The sequence below is a fragment of the Pocillopora verrucosa genome, chromosome 7 (assembly GCF_036669915.1).
Source record: "Pocillopora verrucosa isolate sample1 chromosome 7, ASM3666991v2, whole genome shotgun sequence".
Classification (NCBI taxonomy): Eukaryota; Metazoa; Cnidaria; class Anthozoa; order Scleractinia; family Pocilloporidae; genus Pocillopora; species Pocillopora verrucosa.
Window position 1 is genome coordinate 10233662 of NC_089318.1, and position 19728 is coordinate 10253389.

At 40.2% G+C, this 19728-nt stretch overlaps 3 protein-coding genes across 3 annotated transcripts in view; all 3 read left to right on the forward strand.

Annotated features, from left to right (window-relative positions):
* The first annotated feature begins 1518 nt into the window (after nucleotides 1-1518).
* LOC136282492 (ATP-binding cassette sub-family C member 4-like) lies at nucleotides 1519-3187 on the forward strand. Its single transcript, XM_066170134.1, has 2 exons — nucleotides 1519-2046; nucleotides 2801-3187. Exons 1-2 carry the CDS (start codon nucleotides 1519-1521, stop codon nucleotides 3185-3187), a joined length of 915 nt encoding a protein of 304 aa, XP_066026231.1.
* Nucleotides 3188-3714: 527 nt separating this feature from the next.
* LOC131770712 (ATP-binding cassette sub-family C member 4-like) lies at nucleotides 3715-11063 on the forward strand. Its single transcript, XM_059086426.2, has 4 exons — nucleotides 3715-5010; nucleotides 6099-6669; nucleotides 6791-6927; nucleotides 9369-11063. Exons 1-4 carry the CDS (start codon nucleotides 3831-3833, stop codon nucleotides 10274-10276), a joined length of 2796 nt encoding a protein of 931 aa, XP_058942409.2. The 5' UTR covers nucleotides 3715-3830; the 3' UTR covers nucleotides 10277-11063.
* Nucleotides 11064-12139: 1076 nt separating this feature from the next.
* LOC131770724 (platelet glycoprotein 4-like) overlaps nucleotides 12140-19728 on the forward strand; it is a 7777-nt gene continuing 188 nt past the window's right edge. The window contains exons 1-6 of the mRNA XM_066170135.1: nucleotides 12140-12265; nucleotides 14682-14934; nucleotides 15563-15981; nucleotides 18175-18363; nucleotides 19014-19127; nucleotides 19312-19728. The exon at nucleotides 19312-19728 is cut by the window's right edge and continues 188 nt beyond it. Of these exons, the coding sequence (XP_066026232.1) occupies nucleotides 12140-12265; nucleotides 14682-14934; nucleotides 15563-15981; nucleotides 18175-18363; nucleotides 19014-19127; nucleotides 19312-19341 (1131 nt within the window). The 3' untranslated portion in view covers nucleotides 19342-19728. The remainder of the gene's footprint in view (nucleotides 12266-14681; nucleotides 14935-15562; nucleotides 15982-18174; nucleotides 18364-19013; nucleotides 19128-19311) is intronic.

A 19728-nucleotide genomic window follows, 5' to 3' on the forward strand; every position in this document is an offset into this window, starting at 1 on the left:
AAAGCTAAAACCCAAACAACTATGAACTATCAATTCGAAAGTTAATCAAACTCGGTCTCTCCGTCAAAAGGAAATACTCTTAGTCTTCGTTGATCACCAAATCGTAGCTATTCACTACCCGTCGTAGAAATATATCACTTTGTACCTATGTAAACGGAAGATATGAAAGTACCTGTATTTCTCAAGCTCATTACATCACGTGTTATATCATGCGTACGGATCTGCATACTCTAGTCACTCTACGCTCTTCTTGAAGCTTCCTGTGCCTAAAACTTGTGACAAAATGGGGTTCGATTCATGTTAATTCAGCATAAAAAAGCACTAATTGATATTCTAGGGACACTTTAAACGTTTGTTGATCGCCTACCGCTTCAAACTGGGATTCTTTAAATGATGATCTACAATAACAGTCCGCTCAGTTCCGTGCGGGTCGTCTGATAAAACAACACGTTGCACTAATTTGATTTTTTTCATTTCCGCGATCATCGCAGAAATCTATCCCATTCTTGAAAAGGGCTGCTGATATACACAAGGGTGAAATACAACGAAATTAAGTCGTAAAATCCTATTGTACATGGACAATATGCTTCATTAGTTTTGGAGGATTCGGTGAATTAAAGGGCCTTTGACGCAATAATCACAGACATAAGTTGATTAAATTAACAAATTTCGCACGGCTGTACTGGGCTCACATGAAAATAGTTTCATTACAGTCTCGTGAGCTAGCACTGATGGTCAACCTGATAAAAGGGTAGAGACCTCCCATGGTAAAACAAATCACCTGTAAAGTGATAAAATGTTGTGTATCATGAAGATTAGTTTGAAGGAACCGAAATTTATAAATATTATAAACAAACACAAGTAAAGGCGCCATTTTGGCTCGTTTAAAGTTATTCGGTTGCCATCTTTATCGGTGACAAAGGGCTAACGCTCGAAACATCAGCTTTGAAACTCTCGGTGGCCAATTTACATTATCAACTCAGTTGATAAAACCAAAATTATCCTGCTTTATTCCCCCGCCGACGCAGCACCACAGTTTCTATAGAAACTTACCCCCTTGTGTCATTATGATAATTAGCTTGTTTAGGTGATTCCCGAGGGACCATGCAGATCTGAATGCTGGCAACCCTAACACGTCATACCATTCAACATAGCGACACACTAATAATTCCAGTTTGAAGGTAGACGATCCATGTCGTGATTTTACCAGCACTAAGTACATCATTCCCATTTGTGAAAAAAATTATTACCTAGAAGATTATTTATGATGATCTAACGACGATTTGGGCTAACGCTCGAGACGTCAGCTTTTTTACTCTTTATGGTGGCCAATTTAAGTTTTCAACTCAGCTGTTAACACTAAATTAACCGCTTTACTCTCCCACCGACACAGCACCACAGTTTCTTTAGAAACTTACCCCCTTTATAGAGGATGACATAGTGCAGTCGTTTACCTTCATCTTATATTAGTTCAATGGAAGTTTTTTCTTCGTCAGTTTGCAAATTTCCCACACAGACATGGCAAGGAATAAGTACCAGAAAATTTCAAGCGCTGACCAAAGTCCGAAACAAGGCTTCTTGTCTTATCTTCTTTTTAGCTGGATGGACAGCACCTTTAAAACTGGCAGTAAACGGGCCTTACGGGAGAGTGACTTTGTACCTCATTCCACTGAAAACACAACTTGTGCTGCGACCGAAAAACTTCAATCAAACTGGAACAAAGAGAAAACCAAGTGCATAGAAAAAGGAGAGAAGCCAAGACTTTGGAAAAGCGTTCTGAAGATGCTCTCCGTCAAGGATATTATTATCTTTTCATTGTCGGGTGCTATGTACTCAGTGTCTAAGATTTCTCTTATTCTGCTGATAACATATATTATTTCCGCACTCCTTTCATCTCAAGCACAGAACAATCTTGCTTATCTCTCAGCTCTGGCCATGTTCATTACCAGTTTGTTTCAAGCTATGGGACATCATCACGTTTGTTATAGAGGCGAGTTGACGGGAATCAGAGTGAGTTGCGCCCTTAAAGGTCTAATTTACCATAAGGTAGGTAAATGGATAGTCTCTAAGTATCCTCATAGAAAGTGCCGCTAAGTTGACGCAGCCGACGGAACGCCAAAGGAAATTGCTAAGGTTAAATTAAAACAACCGGGTGAAGACAACTAAATCTTGGCTTTGCATCAACGTGCCTTACCTTACTTCACCTTAACATACTAAAATAGTTACTTTATTCACGAAAAAGCGGTCCAGTCTTCAAACAAAAAAGAAGGTTGGGAAGACTGCAGTGCTGTCTGTTAGCTTGCTGCAATTGAATTGAATGGGTGATTGGTGAGCTAATACTAAGTATATAGAAGGACATTGCTGTAAAACCAGTCTTCACGGGGGCACTCAGCTGCGTTAAATTTCACTCTAAAGTAAATTTGAGCGTTGATGTGAAAATCCATTTTAAACAAAAAGAAAAATCAACAAAAACAATTGATAGATCGGAGAAATTTGCAGACAGATCGGAAACCTAGCTCCTAATGAATCACATGTCCTCAAACCAGCATTTCTCAGTGGTACTGCCACTTGCTTTGTCTTTCGTCTCTCCTCTTGACACTTGGAGGATAGGCTCCAAAATTATCGCCGACTTTAAACTTTCATCATACGGAAATTGAGGCTGGTTTGTCATAAAATATTTGCCCCATGGAGTGAGGAAATATTGCGCTCATTGTCTTCCGTCCTGTACATGGTTTGATAGTCACGACGAAGACAAAGATATTTCGATAATAGGTTAACCCCTGATATTTTTTTTTCGTAGATGTTACTTCTGAGTAAACACGGTTTATTGAAAGCCACGACATGTTACGTAATTGAGCTTTTATCCAATGACGTTCAGCGAATGGAAGGCGAAACTGTCAAATATGTTTTTCTGACGGTTTCTTCAACTGTAGAGTTTTTGGCGTTACCATCCTTACTCCTGCACCTCATTGGCTGGCAAGCACTTATGGGCTTCATTTCTCTTAGTCTTCTTATTGTATACTTTGCTGGGTTATCCTACATGAACGGTGTATTACGAGTGAGGACAGCAGAAATGTCGGGTCTACGCCTCTCTTTGATGAACCAAGTGATTTCTGGAATTCGCGCCATCAAAATGTACACATGCGAGAGTGAATACAGAGCAAGGATAAAATATTCACGCAGGTAAGCAAAAGACGATCTTACCTCTCATGTTTAAGTTTCCGTACTTACGAGTCAGTGATTAACCTAATGTCTTGTAAAAGGCATAATGAGCGTAATGACGAGATACAATATAGAAATGATGCTCATTAATACCAGTTGAAAATTTTTAGATTTGCAAACAAACAGAAACTAAGGTGAGTTGGTCTTGAGGTAAAACCGAGCGTTGTGATCAGTTGGTTCTTACCTGGACAGGATTTTACCGTACGGACCGTTTCTTCAGAAACGGATAGCCATGTATTTTGGTTCAAAAGCAAGTAAATTCGAAATGAGCAAATTTAATCTGAGAGCCACATAATATATGACTTATTATTAAATTTCAATATCCAATCATACTTTGTTTTATTTCGACCGCTGATTAAGGGAACGAGTACTCCGACTAGCAGCGATATAAGTGTGAACACTATCACATGCATTTCATCGAACGGGAAATTAAAAGACATTTAATGTCTGATTTGGGTTTTAGGAATGAAATCAAAATCCTTATTAAGAAAAATGCGGTTTTGACAGCTCTTGTCGCTTTGGAAGGCTCTTCAGGACCTATAGCACTCTTGGTGTCTGTCCTGACTTTTTTATTAACAGGACATACCCTAACACCTGTGAATGTCACCATGCTACTCGCTTTCATTGGTGCTCAAAGACTAAATCCTTGCTGTTTCTTGGCCTATGGTTGGCTGCAAATATACGAAGCTTATGTATCGCTTCTTAGAATAGAAGATTTCCTCCTCTTAAAAGATTTGCCTGCAGTCTCATGTGATTACACGTCTGACGAAAGTAAATCTGAATTGAAAGAGTTAAAAAGCAGATTGAAGGATCACGAGGAAAGAGTCGAAGTCAATCACTTTGACGATGCAATGAATGAGCGGGGCATGGCAATAGGTTTGTGTGTGTCGAATTTGACATGCATGCAGGTCAGTCGAGAAGAGGAATATATCTTAGAAAATATCGACCTTATAACAGAATCAAAAAGCTTGGCAGTTATTACTGGACCAGTGGGAAGTGGGAAATCTACTCTTCTCTCAGCCATCGCCGGAGAGGTACCAAAAAAAAAGGGAACACTGACTCGCCCAGAAAAACTTGCTTACGTTCCACAGATTGCATGGGTCTTCTCCGGGACAATTCGGGAAAATATCTTGTTTGGTCTGCCATACGATGAGCAGATGTATAAGAGAGTGCTCCGAGCGTGTGCACTTGTTAAGGACATGCAGGAAATGCCCAATGGAGACTTAACTGTTGTTGGAGTACGCGGTGAAGTTCTTAGCGGCGGTCAGCAGGCAAGAGTAAGTTTAGCTCGCGCAGTGTACGCTGATGCAGATCTTTATTTGTTGGACGACCCTTTCAGTGCTTTGGACTTTAAAGTTGGTCAACACATCTTTAAAAACTGTATCCAAGACTTCCTGAGCGACAAAACCAGGGTGTTAATCTCTCATCAAGAGCAGCACATGAAAGAGGCAACTGAAGTGGTAGTCTTATACAAAGGCCGTGTTTTAGGGAGGGGTACTTTCACTGATCTTCAAGGGAAAGGTTTTCTTAATACGCTTGTTAATCTACTACATCAGAAGGCTCCAAAAGATTCGACATTCGACAAGAAATATAATGATCAAGAAGAGAAATCGATCGATAGTAGTGACGAAAAAGATCCACCATCCACTGGAGAGAAGGGCCTGACAATATCAGATGAGGATCGTACCATCGGAAGGGTGTCAACGAAGCTTTATTGGGACTACTTCAGCAGTGGAATTCACTCTATGGGAATCATTGCTGTGATATGTTTGTTCCCCATTGCGCAAGGTAAGCCTTTCTTATGTGATCTGAAGGCCGACTGTATTTCATGGAAAATGCAAAAGAAGTCAACTTTAGACAAGAGACCCGCTATAACCTAATTGCTGTTTATTATCTTACGGCGTTCGGAATCGAGATCATCTAGAAGTAGAATGTTTTTACATGTTGGCCGATAAACAATATTTTTCTTTAATAAGTTATCATTATCTTCATCAATTACTATTTTCTGTTTTGTGTATGGAACGATGTAAATGTGTAAGTTTTCATGCCTTGCTTTCAATGACGGTACTTTACTCTTAAAGGCTATCCATGTAGTTGTGGAAGCCATAGTAGATTCTTTCGTGATATAAACAGCTGAAGACAATTAATTAAAAAATGAACCACGATCCCAATCAGTCCTACATAAAGACTCCTTATGCATGGAGATTTGCATTTTTTACAGCTTGTTTATGGCTGAGGTAGTAGGATATGAGGGTGCACTTTGTTCTCCACGTCAAGGAAAACGTGAACCTAGGTTGACAGTAGATCGAGAGAAAATGAGTTACCCATGCTAAACTCGTAAATCAAGAAGAGTTTTTGTTTTGAACTGATGTGGCAACGTATTTCAAGTTAGATGCGAAGGTTCAACTGTCAATGGGTAGTGAAAGTTGTTGTCGTATATGAAAACTAATACACTCTACTTGTAGACATGGACTTTAGAAAGACTATCCATCCAGTTATGGAAAGGTTCTACTTATAACGGAGCTCGCAGAGCGTAGCCCCATAATTATACAAAATAGTAGTAACCCATCAAGCCGAAAAAATTTGGATGTACGACCGTTCGACCGTACAAGGTGCTACTTTTAACATGCGTGGTCAACTGTACCGCGGGCACGCCAACGCCACGGCTTTGTTCAGTAGTCTAGTGGTCAGTGCACTGGGCTCTGAGTCGGACGACCCGGGTTCTAGTCCCGGCCGGGGCGAGACGTTGTGCCTTTGAGACGTGCAGGGAAAAAAATGCGAGCTCCGCTTTTAGGCTTGGCTAAATCTAGATATTATATAGTCACCCCTGTAGCATTGGACCTAGTGGAAACTTAATTGGTTTGTTTTAATTTCAGCAATAATTGTCGCTCCCGATGTTTGGCTCTCGCTTATGACGAAGAAGCTTCCAGAAGATCAGAGAAACAAGATAAACATTATCATCTACACTTGTCTTGTCAGTGGGTGCGTTATGCTCGCCTTCGTTCGAGCATATACTTTCCTATGGGTTTCTCTGAAATGTTCTGAAAGTCTCCATGACTTGATGGTAGTAGCTCTTCTACGATCACCAGTGTTGTTTTTTGATTCAAATCCAGTAGGAAGAATCCTCAATCGGTTCTCGAAAGACATTGGCTGCATGGACGAGCTTTTACCCAAAGAGTTTCTGTTGTCAATTCAGTCATCATTACAAGCTATTTGTACGATACTTATACCAACTGTTGCAAATCCTTGGCTCCTGTTCGTCATTATTCCGTTGATGACTTTTGTGGCGTTCGTCTCCAAGTATTACTCGAAAACGTCCCGAGAGTTAAAAAGGTTGGAATCAATCAGCCGCAGCCCTGTTTTCTCCCACATATCGGAGACTTTGAATGGATTGGATACAATTCGGACAAGAAATAGGCAGAGAGACTTTGTCCATGAGTTATATAGGTACGTTAGCGGTTTCTTTCTGTAGAAGTGATGCCTTGTTAAAAAAAAGGAATTTCTGGTTGCACATTTAAACAAACAAGTTGCGGAAACACGCTAAACAATTACCAATTTCTTTTCGTAGATACCAAGATACCCATAATCAGATATCTATCATGGTGATGGCCAGTGCCAGATGGCTCGGAGTGCGCCTGGACGTTGTTGCTTCCCTAATAGTTGGTTCAGTTGCTGCAGCAGCAGTGTTTGTGGCCCAAGATGCCGGTAAGTATTAAAGAGAGGGAATGTTTTCGGTTCACTGTCAACGAACATAAAAAGTCATTAACTCTAAGTTAGAGAAATCTTTGGTTTCTTAATGAGAAGTTGACTTTTAGCATCATTATTATTAGCATTCATTATCGTCGTCATTGCCGTTGCAGTCACCGTTGCTGTTGTCTTCGCCGTCCCTTTTATCATTATTTTAGGAAGTTTAAGAAACTTTGAAGAAGAGAACGACGATGAGATCAGTAAGCGCAGAGAACGAGAGACGAAAACAAGGTCGTTGTTTTTGGCGGCAAAAGGAAACTAAAGCGACGTAGTTATTTAAAGATGACGGCGTTTGAAATTTCGGTTAGCTTTGCTTCGTATAAAGATATGACATCCTTCGGGCGCATTGAAAACTTTGCCTTTCTTAGTTATTTCATTTTTAAGTATTTCTCCTAAAAGAAAATCGAGCTCTGAAATCTTATCATCGATACCACTGTCTCTTTCTTCTTACAGTCGAACCTGTATTAAGCGGCACCGTAATTAGCGGTCACTATGTATTAAGCGGTCAGTTGTCTTACTGCCAAAATTTTTTACCCCTTATTTACACGAATTTTCACCTCTTTTTAGCGTTCACTTCTATCAAGCGGTCACCTCTATTTAGCGGTCGTGGTCACCTTTCACTGAGTCCCATCGGCCTGTTTGTATCGTCTTCCACCTGTATTAAACAGTTCTTTAAAGCGGACCACTCAAACAAGTCTAAGAATAATCCTTCTCGTAATATTAATTCATATTTATCTCCCGTTATTAATGTTGATTGTTTTATTGAGAAAATTTTTGTACATTAAGGGGTCAATTATAGCACATAATGACCTTTACCATCAATTCCTTATAATACCCTATTCTGTGAGAGTTGTATTGAGCGGTTAACCTGTATTAAGCGGTTACCTAGCCACTTCTCGTGGGTGACCGCTTAATAAAGGTTTTACTGTTTTTTGATTTAAACCTTTTAATTTAAACGATTTCGTGGCTGAGATGACGCGGCGTTTCGTTTCGGCCAGGAGACTCGTCAGATTTTTTTCGTAAATTTCAAGCGAACTCGTCGAGCATTGCGCGCAGAGTCCCGTTCGCGAAGTCAAAATGTATCAATCAGGCCCTCTATCGCAGTGGGATTCCCAATTGCACGTTTATGGGTCACAATGCATACTATGAAAAATTGTAACTGAAATTTACACACTAAAACGTGCGAAGTAAATTTTCCTTCACCAGCTCGTCGAAGAAGCTGGGAGCCAATCAGGTAGCGCGTACCGCATTTTTCACCAGTTGGAAAAACGATAGGTCCTGTCTGGAGCCACCACGAGCCACTACGCCGAGACGTAGTCGATTGTTTCTTCCCACTTTTTGAGTACTCTGGCCGCTTCCTAAGTTGAGTGAAAAATCTTACTCTTTCGCCCGTTGAAACTCTTCGCAAGTTGAAACACCTCTCGATGACGAGAAGCTATTGCTTCTGCCGTTGTCGCCGACGAGTGGACGACGACGAGAATTCTAGGCCGCGCTTGTGCGTAAATGTTCATCTCTCTTTCAGTGGTCGTTCTTCCAGTCTCTAGTGATTGCTTAAGCTTTGCAGGTATTGCTGTCGATTTTCCAACTGCCATTTTTATTATGAAGATAATGAAAATGAGAATGGTTATATAATTATTAGTATCTCATAGAAGGGACAGTTTATTCTCCTGTGGGAAACTACAGAATTACATATATATATTTACGGGAGTTCCTAATTAAGATAAAAGGTTCTCAATACAGAAGGCAAAGTTTGTCCCAATATGGACCGACCTGAGCTGGTGAATAATTACAAGTATCTGTCACAATCTGACACCTGTCAATTAGAGAGCACGAAAGAAAAAAGAGCGCATGTACACTTTTGAAAAAAAACTTAACGGTACTGGTTTGGCAAACAAACTCAAGCTCAATGACTGTCTCGACAATTTTTTCTTCGAAAACATTAAATGATCCAACGGAAAGCATTATTCGCTTCGACGATTAGTGTACAAAGAATACCTATGCTCAATCAGTAAATGGCGATGAAAGTAATTATAAGTAATTCAGATGCATGTTTTAAAGTTGTGGGAGTTTGTTTGTTTTTTTGTTTCCTGCAATGGCGTGTATAAATCTGGTCTTTTTCCACCAAAAAACTAAAGATAAATGAGACCCTTTTACTGAACCTAAGGGGAATTTTAATGCGGCTTTTTCTCGTTGGATACAAAGCCCCCCCCCTCCCCCCCCCACGATCCTAATCCCCAATTTTACTTTTTACTTCCATATTGTCCGTGCATGGAAGGTTTATAGAAAATATAAACTTTCAAAACTACGTTGTAATTCTCTTCCTAATAAAAATTGTACTCTGTGACACGGTTCATTACAAGTAGTCAATGTTTACATTTTCAATTTTCCTTTATAATCAGCCGTTGCCACTCTTGCACTTGTTTACGTCGTCCAAATCACAGACACAACCCAAACGGCAGTGAGAAGAAGCGTGAATGTTGATAATCTCATGACGTCAGTGGAACGAGTTATGACGTACACTAAGCTTGACTCTGAGCCTGGATACAAAGTAGAAAAACGTCCCCCAGAACACTGGCCACGCGAAGGGAAAATCACCTTTAAAGATGTATCACTGACATATTACCCGGGAGGACCTCAAGTACTAAAGAAAATTAACCTTGAAATCAAAGGCGGAACGAAGATCGGTATTGCAGGCCGTACAGGTGCAGGAAAGACTTCTGTTTTGGCAGCTCTACTGCGCATGCCAGATGCTGATGGACAGATAATGGTTGACGATATTCCCATAATGGATATTAACATTCAAGAAGCTCGACGATGCATATCGGTTCTTGGACAAAGTCCAGTCCTATTCAGTGGAACGCTGAGAAAAAATCTCGATCTTTTGGAGCAGTTTCAAGACAAGGATTTATGGCAAGCATTGAGAGACACTCAACTGAAAGACGTAGTTGAGAGCCTGGAAGGACAGTTGGATTACAAGCTTTCCGAACATGGCGCAGATATCAGCGTAGGAGAAAGGCAGTTGATTTGTTTGGCTCGTGTCTTGTTACACCAAAGCAAGATCATCATCTTGGATGAACCCACTGCACACGTAGATCCAGAAACAGAGCACAAAATGTGGAGGGTGGTACGCGAGAAACTGAAGGACTGTACCGTAATTACCATAGCTCACCGCCTGAGCTCAATTAAAGATTGTGATATGATTTTGGTTTTAGAAAATGGAGAAATACGCGAATTTGGCAAGTTTGATTTATTAGTGAGAAGAGAGGGAGGTATATTGAGTGAAATGGCTCGTGTTTCAGGTATCTAAAATGTGCATGGAAGAAAGTCACCGAAAACCTTCCCTGATCTTATTGTTCTGGGTAAAAGATAGCAACAAAATTAACCAAATGCGACAGAAAGTTAATCCCGCTCCCTTTTGAGCTGAGGTTTTTCAAATTGGCTTTGCAATGTGTTTTATTCTACATTTTTCGACATTTTAGCTCTTTTTCCGTTTTAGAATGATTTAGGTAACAAAAGCCTCTACTGAATTATTGTCTTGACGTCATGGCTCTTCTTGGGAGCACAATAACGCAGAAGGAGCACCAAAAAACCTTAAAGAAAACACAATCGAATTCGCAAAGAAATTGGTAATCTTCTGTTATTTTATAATTAAATGGTTGTATGGTTTTTAGAGATTTAAATAAGTAGATGTACTTGTCTGCCTGATTTTTAAACTAACAGGGATAAAAAATCTTAGCATCGTTTGCGTCATTTTGAGGATTTTGTTTGCTTCAGAAAGCTTTGAGCTGAGTACACCATCATGCACCTGTAGCGGTGAAAAAGTACATTATTTCCTCTTTAAGCACAAATCAAGAAGGAAGTCAATTCTGATTATCAGCTCCCTTGTTAAAGCGTGATCGTGGCGCTCTACTTTTGACCGTTTTATTGAAATTATGAAGGTGTAATAGTAACTTACCTGAGCTTGTGGGAACAGTTGCATGAGCATCCTAATAATATCTGCTCACACATCAGCGCTTTCTCCGCGAACATTCTTCATTTCTTGGAATGGATGAAAACATATTCTGCTTTATTCCTTTCTTGCCCGTGTTTGGTTTTTTCTGATAGATTTCCTTGGAATTTTTTTTCTTTCGTACGTTGCCCTTTCCTGGTCTGCTCAGTATCAAATCAGTATCATTGATATATTCACTGAGCTGGCCAAATAGATTTGAGGCCATGTCTAACTTAAAAGCAAAGGAAGGAAGGAAGGAGCCTTATTCCTTATTCTGGAAAAAATTGCGTTGAACGGAGAGAAAGCGCTGCACCCATGCCTATCAGTGTGTTACAAATAGCTTCCGAAAATTACGAAAGGTGAACGCTCGAAAAGTCTGCTTTAAAACTCTTCGAGGGACAACATCAGTTCCTTTAGTTCGGCCATGAAAAAACATTTCTTAGCATAGTGTTGTGAATAGAAAAATATAAGTATGTGGTTTGAATTAATTTTGTATACATACATTTTTAGCTGTAGATGATAGACGTTTTGCGATTGATATTCATACTTTGTACTATTCTTAATTATTTCATGATTACTCGGTAGATATGTAGCATAAAAGGTTCCTGGTTTATCAGTCATACTGTCGTGTGTTACCCTCTCTAAATAAATTTTTTACTTACTTATTTACCTACTTACCTAACCGTGGCCAATTTACGTTATTAACTCTGTTGTTAGTAACAGATTATCTTGTAACTTTGAGTTGGCGTCGTGTTACGACAAAAAGTCGAGACGGCAATTGACAGAATCTTTGATCGAGAATCAAGAAGTTTCCAATATTGAGTGATAAGTGCCGACATTTTCCGTGGCAGTACCCACGATCCTCTGAGCATACATTTGTTTTACTGTAGGACCGCTGCTGCTCAATGATGGTGGCAGTGTTTAATGTCAAGACCTAGAATTTTAAGCAACCAATTATATGGGCAAACATGGTAGGATGTCGAAAACAAATTTCAGCTCGATAACTACGAAGGGTCAAAGAGGAATGTGAATATATTTACTCTTCCTCATTTTTAAAAGCCCCACAATTTCTTTCTTACATTTTTTCTTTTTTATGTGAATGAGTTTCCCCAGTTAAGAACTTTGGTTTATAAACAAGGTGGTAAACATAACTTAACCTACTTTTCAAAAAAACCGCACAGAATGGCTGCTGATAACACTTGTGGTTCCACAACATTTGAGACATCTAGCGGTAGTCTTTCACATCGTTCACTTTACTGCTATTGGATTGCAATAGCAACCGGTCTGACATCAGTTATCAGCATGCTTGTAAGTTTTGACTGATTTGAAAATGCCTTTTGATCTTTCGTTCTCACTGGAAAAGAAGTACATGCTTAAACAGGCATAATTCAGGATGTTACATTTTTGATGAAATTGCTGGATTTCCAGAATTTCCTCTTGCCTGTGAGTGCATCTATTCTCAGAAGGTTCGACCGACGCATGTACACTAATTTTCTGGGTGCAGAGTACAATGAAATCCTTAGAGCAGCGGAAACCGAAGTGACCCTAGTGCTCGGTTTTAATTTACTAATACGAAAGATTGACCTTTGGTCGACAGCTTAAAAGCGAACACGCACGTCGTAGTCAGAACGGAACCCTTTTGAGTTTGGCAGCACGACGAGATCAATTGAACCAACCTCGTTCTCTGGGGAACTTTTGGTTTTTACCATTTTTTTAGCAAACTAAGTTGGTGTTTGACAGTTTTTGTTCCAGCGTTCCGTGATAATCTGGTAAGTCCACGGTAAAGTCAACACTATATCATTGCAGCAATGCAAATTAGAGTGCAGCTCGACTTTTCTGCTTCAGCGAATTTTGAAGGCTTACTGTAACTCGCTGTCATTCATGTTTAACTCAGCAACAGGAATACATACATATATATATATATATATATATATATATATATATATATAAAACACGGAGGAGGAGTTGAAGAACATAATTCTCCCAGCCCTTACCTTAGAGGAAGGCGGAAGCTTAGCCGTGATACCTTAACAACAAAGATATTTTCATATTCAACGCCTTAGCATCCCTCTATGATGGCAATTATTTTTTGCTTTGTGGCTTACATCCAGTAACGCGCTTTGCGATAGTAAGTAAGTAAGTCCGTGACATTTCGGAAGCTCTCGGAGCAGTCTAACAAAGTGAAATGGAAACCACCTCGGGATTTACTTTAGTCCTCTAATCGAATTTCATCATAATACTTTCTTTAGAGTTTATACTAAGTATTGCTGAACATACTTATGAATCGCTTTGATTGTTTAAGATCTGATTTGGAACACAAGCCGTAAGAACAGTTAAAGTCCATTGGCAAATTGATTTAATCAATTATCTTATGTCAGCATTGGCTGCTGGATCAATCGGTAAACTGAGCACTTTTACGGACGAAAATAATCGTGTGCTTTTCCTACTGAAAAATAATTCCTCAAATTGGCTGCCGCATATCTTTAAATTCACTCAAAGTGCCTTCCTTCGGTGTGATCCAGATGAAGATCGTTCATCCGAGACCACTCGGATCACAGTGTTTGGGTGCGCAGTATCAGTTACTATGACAGTTGGCGTGAAACTTAAGTGCGTGTGGGAGTGGAATGCACTCAGCGCAAAATTTAAACGGAAACATCATGGTTGCTGCGTGTAGGGCAGTTGTTTAATTTTTCATGAATATAGCAATTTACTGATGATTCAGCGCTAGTAGAAGCGAACAGTTTTGAGGATGTTTTTTCTGCTGATGAACATCTTGGAAAGGAAAGGCCATGTTCGTACGAGAAGCATCAAAGACAACTTAAACGGACGGAGTTATAATGTTTCACAAGTCAGCTTCGAGCCGAGTCAAGTCCGAGTCAACTTAAATTTTTTCCCTCTTTCTAAAATAACATCGTAAGACAATACAAAGTTTGGTAAATTCGTGTATACAAGCTTCTTCTTCAATTTTCTGATAAATTTCAATCAATACAGACAAAAACAGGGCTAAATTACGACTACTTACTACGACGAAATGGAAGGTACTCCAAGCTATGAGCACGGGGAAAATGAGTATGATGCTCTGAGTGACTAATTTCGAATCCCTTGCCCAATGCATGGAACGCAGCAGATCATTAACCCGATGAATCTCTGTCCAGAGTGGATTCAATGATCAATGTGAAAACGGATTCCGAATATCCTGATCTGAATTCCTCAAAGGAACGCACCTCAAGTAAAAAAATATATATACTTAAAAGGGAAACCTGTAGTCACAAATAATAAATTCCGAGGTATATCATTTCGAGAAAGAAAACCAAGAGGTTTGTTTTCAATTGTTAATAAAATGTAAACAGAGATTATCGTGTTGCAACGTAATATTACCAAGTGACGGTGAGACGCGAGCTTTGATGAAAATAATTTATATCGTTCTATCAAACACCTTCTTTCAAGGTAAAATGCTTTCCGTTTCGAATTTGGATTTACCCGTTAAAAACCATAACGAGAGAAACTTTGTCTAGGTTGCCGGGGCCTGATCGTCAGGGCCTGCGTAGAAACGCCAGAAGTGCCCTCTAGGTAGATAGATGACTGCAGGATAATTTCAGACTTCAGCTTCTGCATAGAGAGCGCAAATAAAAAATTGGATTGTTGCAATTTTTCAATAAGAGCTACGAAGATGCTTATTCCTTCAAAGATTTGGCCTACACTGAATTTCGTGACGCCAAGGTAGAGACGTGGCAGACGGCATTGCGAGAGTGAATATGTCCTTTTTTTTCTGGAGAAAAACAACTTTGGGGCGACGACCACTCGAAATCAGAATGACTTGACAATTGGGTATGTACTACGGTTACCAGGATACCCAACCGGAATACCTATCCCAGGGATAGTAACCTCACATGCCAATGAAACTTATGCCAGGAAGGTGGCAACAAGCTCTACATTCTACACCTGTGAATCCACGGGAGACAGATTTGCTTTTGCAGGTAAAGTTTGCGAAAGTTTGAACTTTTTTGCTCAAATATCTTCACGACATCTTCAAGAGGTTGAATTCAACATCGTAAGTGAGGAGGAAGGTTTTAGGCTGAAAAGGGAAAAAATGTCTCATTTACGCTTGCCTGTCTTAAAGATTTCCAAGGTTTTGGTCAAATTCGAGTCATGTAAAACACTGATTCCATTAATGTTTTGAGGTCGTTTCCCCACAATTGATAACCTTATGAAGAGGAACTTGAGACCAAGCTTCACAGCAGGCTAGCGAGCTATGTGGAGGCTTTTTGCGAAAAAAAGAAAGGGAAATTACAACAAAAAATATTCCCTGTATACAATGCAGAAAGTATTTCATTCTATCGGCGACTTCCCAGATTCAAAGCTTCAGTGAGTAGAAGTATTTTGGCTAAAGATAAAACTTTTTCCTTTGGAAGGGGCTTCCCCATTTGAAGAGTTGGAAACATTAAATGACCTGTTCAAATATGTCTCACGTTAATCAGAGGATTTACTGCACATTTGTTTCGCCCGGGAGATTCAAAATAAGCCCTAGCCACTTGAATTGGCCTTTTCAAGGACGTATACCTTGCTTGAGCGGAATAATCACTTTTACTTTCTTTTGTTTCTTAGCGGTAGGCGGTGAAAGTACAGTTAGTACCAATCTATATCCAAAAGCGTCTAATGAACAGCTCAAGGTTCATGGCTACGACACACAATTTTCTGGAAGGAAAAGTTTAAAAGCTTGCTCAACCAAGTATGGTCCAACAGAAAACAGCTATGAGATTTTCATTTCTTACTTCCGTTTGGCCATTCCCTTCAAGTACAAAGAGGAGGTGGAAACAAACCATATTTCAATGCACAAATACTTATTGGATGAGTCTGCAGTTGAGGTAAACAACGTGACTGTGTTCACAAAAGGTGTTTTTGATGTGAGCCGGGTTTTGGAAGGTCCCATCTATGCCAGTCTACCGGGATTTCTTTATGGAAAAGAGTCACTTTACAAGGATCTGGGCCTTGATACACCTGACGCACAAAAATACGAGTCTCTGGTAAGCTGACATAGAGCAGTTAAATCATTTTATTGGGAATATTCCTAAGACTACATAATTTAGAAAATAGAACGTTCAGAGGGGAAATTCATATTTTTATCATATGACCTGTGCAAGCCTGCGCCACTTTATTGAAAATGATTGGAAAAAAATCTCCATATGGGGGCCTTACGCCGTGACGTGAGCTGAGCAGGAACAAGCTGTACGACCTCGCAAGAGGCGAGGTGATAGAAAAAAAGGAAGAAAAATAAAGGGCGGCGGTTATACGATAAAGTGGTTATTAACTCACTCAGGTCGTGCCAAACGAGGAAATATTTGGTCCTCGGTCATGAAGTGCTAACTGCACTGCGCCTGGACTTGCGTCATGACCTCGAGCAAAATTATTAAATTATAATTGCTGTTCATTCGACTAGATATTCGCGACTAAACAGTGGCCGTATCAGAGGCTTCCACTGCATAAAATATCGACTGTTGTGACACTCTAAGTGTATATGTCGTCCCTGGGTGTTCCTTCTTAGAGGGAAGTAAGTCCTTCTTATCATTACACCCGGAAACCAAGACATTTCGTACGTTTACTTTACTGAATATATAATCAACTTAAGAGACGAAACCCCCGATTGGCCATACATGTATTCTAAAATCTCTAGTACCCCAAGCGTAATATTACGTGTACTTCGAGTGCTGCTTGAATGTTCGATAGAGAACGAGCAGACGCTGCATGGGAATTACAAGTGAGTAAAATGCGCAAACAAGGATTGGTTACTTCTTTATCCACCCGCGATCTATGGAATCGCAATTGGTTTAAAATTAAATGAGGATGGACTGCCCTAGAAATAGGTCGCTGGGCTTGATCAATTCTTGTAGTTTACCCTCTTTGAATTCACCTTGGAGCTGTGCCCAGTTTACTACGAATGGCAGAATGTGTTCAAATTTAACCACTGGTAAGTCATATCTCATTATGAAATGGGCCAAATTTAAGTCCAACCATTAATTAGCCTACGGAGCAAAAGTTCATTTTAGCAGATTTGAGTCCATTCATCTTGAAAACAAACCTCAAAAATGTGGAAAAGTGTTTCAATCACTTTTCCCTTGCCTCTTCCTTGTCTGCTAATCACATCGCCATCTAATAAGACCGCCCCCTGAGTTTGCATCTTATCCCAACCGCAATATTACTGTTTCTCTTTTTGTACATTTGATTTACGATCATACATGTAGATCGGGGAGAAGACCTTTCAGCGCACAGGGTTCACTTCTTCGAAAAACGGTCAGAGCTATAAAGGATTAAGATTTGGTAGAAAAGGTTGTGCTTATTCATCGTGGAAATGACAATAAAAGCTAAGTTTTTCGTTTGTGTCACGATGTAGTGACGTGTGATGTAGATCGCGACGTTTCGACTGCATACTGCTAGTCTTCTTCAGGCGATGAGGTCGACTGGTCATGCGTGATCCTATAAAGCATGATGCTCTGCTGTGTTCAGCTGTTTTTCAACAGCTCTGATTGGCCTATTTCGATCCTTGCTGTTCATTTAGTAATTTGCTCCCTCGGCAGTCCGCTGTCGCACGGCTCTCCTGCTGTTGTGTTTTTTGATCGCGGGCATCTACGCTTCTGGAATTTCTATTCCACTATCCCTGTTGATGTTGCCAGGATGAAGTCTTATATGAATTGCCTCTTTGACCCTGCGCGTGTAGTAATAAGGGTCACGATCGATAAACTTTACTTCGTTCCAGAGTGGCTTTTGTCCGGTGTTGTGGGCATGCTCTGAAACGGCGGAGGTCTCGGTACGGGCGAGTCGAATGTCTCGATCGTGCTCCTTAATTCTGTCTTGCATGGGTCTTCCAGTCTCTCCGATGTACACCTTGCCGCATTCACAGGGAATCCTGTAAACTACGCCATCTTGTTTAGCTGGGTCGACAGCGTCTTTTGGTCGTACTGGCTGAGATCTTAGCGTAGTCTCCGACTTGAAAACAGCGCGTACGCCTTGTTGATTAGGATTTAAATTTGGTTCCGATTTAAGTCCATGGTAACATTTTTTATAGTTTGTACCTGACGATGGAGAGAAAACAATTACAAAAAGTAAGAATGTCAGCAGAACTATAGAGAAATTGATAAAAGTGTGCACTAACCTCGGTTAGCTGTTTAAACAACCTGTCCTGAATTCCTATTCCGACTGAGAAAAAGTTTTCTTTGTCTCAGGTAAGCATTGAGCCGATATCTGGGATTGCTACAAAACTTAAACTTCGTCTTCAGCTTAATGGAATCATTCCGGGAGATTTGTTGGCTCCCGGCACAAATGTGACTTTTCTCCACAAGGTAATACCGATGTCGTGGACGGAAATAGGAACAACCATGGACGCAGAGAAGGCCAAGAAATTAACTTCAAAGGTAAATGTACATATTTGTATCTTCTCTTGTTGAAATACAAGATCTTCAAAGAACGTTTTATTGTCTCGTCACGAGTGGGAGAAAGAAAAAATCTAAGTCTGCCACGGGAAATCGAGCTTCACACATTCGCATTTAGCGCCCCAATGGCTACCACTAAGCCACAGAACACTCTTTGGTGAGATGGGCTATAACTATGCAGGTTCATATGCAATATCCATCCAGAGTACTGCCAAGTTGCCGAGATTGGCGAAGTTCATTGTGTAGAGTGAGTTCACTTCACACAATAGGCCAACAGTCAAGGTCACAACTTAAGATAAAGATGAAGATAACGCCGCAGAATGTTTCACATTCCCGCGATAGCGATTTCTTAGCACAAAAGCTGCCTCGTACCCAGGCATTTCCTGCTTTAGTACACGCGGCAGCGGGGTCACATCTAAGTCGTAGGAGACGATATGAATGAGGAAGAGTGCATATTCCATGATTTTACTTGGTGAAACGACTTGTGTCGGGTCAGCCTGTGGATTGCCTTGTGCGATCCACCCGGGAATTGTTTCTTCAATACCTATTCTAAGTCAGTTCATCCCGTGTTAGGCTTGCATCGTTCCGTAAAAAATATTTACCGCTATTGTTTCACCTCTCTACCATAACAGGTGTTTGGAGACCTGCAGCTGTCTTGTGGTTTGCTATTAGCCTTGCCCATATTTGGTGGAGTGTTAGTCATTTTGGGTGTAGCCTTGATTGTCATGGCAATGAAGAAACGCGAGGTTGTAGCTGTAGTGTGAGAGTTCCTTAAAGTAGATAAAAACTTCGGAAGTCATATTGGACTGTTCACTCTAAGGATATCTATAGGCTAATACATCCGCTACGTGTTTCATGGTTCTGTTATTTGCTGTTAACTATGCAAGTGGTTATCATTAAGAAGTAAACAAGCTGTTTTTTTACTCCTAGTTCCATCGCCAGTACCAGATGGTGGCCTGAGGGGTACTTTCAGAGTTAACTAGTTTATTTGCAATATTCTTGTTTCTCGTTTTATAAAGACACTCCAAGCGACGGCTAGCAATTGGCAGTTTGAGTTAGTTACCTGATTAGTACGGCGATCTCTTATCCAACTGGGATTAGCATTACCCCATAGATAAACGACTATAGACAGGTAGCACCAACAATTTTGATACTGATAGTCGAAAGGAAAATTCATTATTTACGAAACCATCAGACAGCAATAAAAACATTCTGCTCTTTGATAGGCATCAAAGCTTCCGCAAGAACACCTTTCACTATATAAGGAATTTGTCTCTTCCTTTTTCTCTATCGAAGTTATCTTGACTTGCGACGAGAACTCATGCTTCAAATTAAAAAAACTATCTT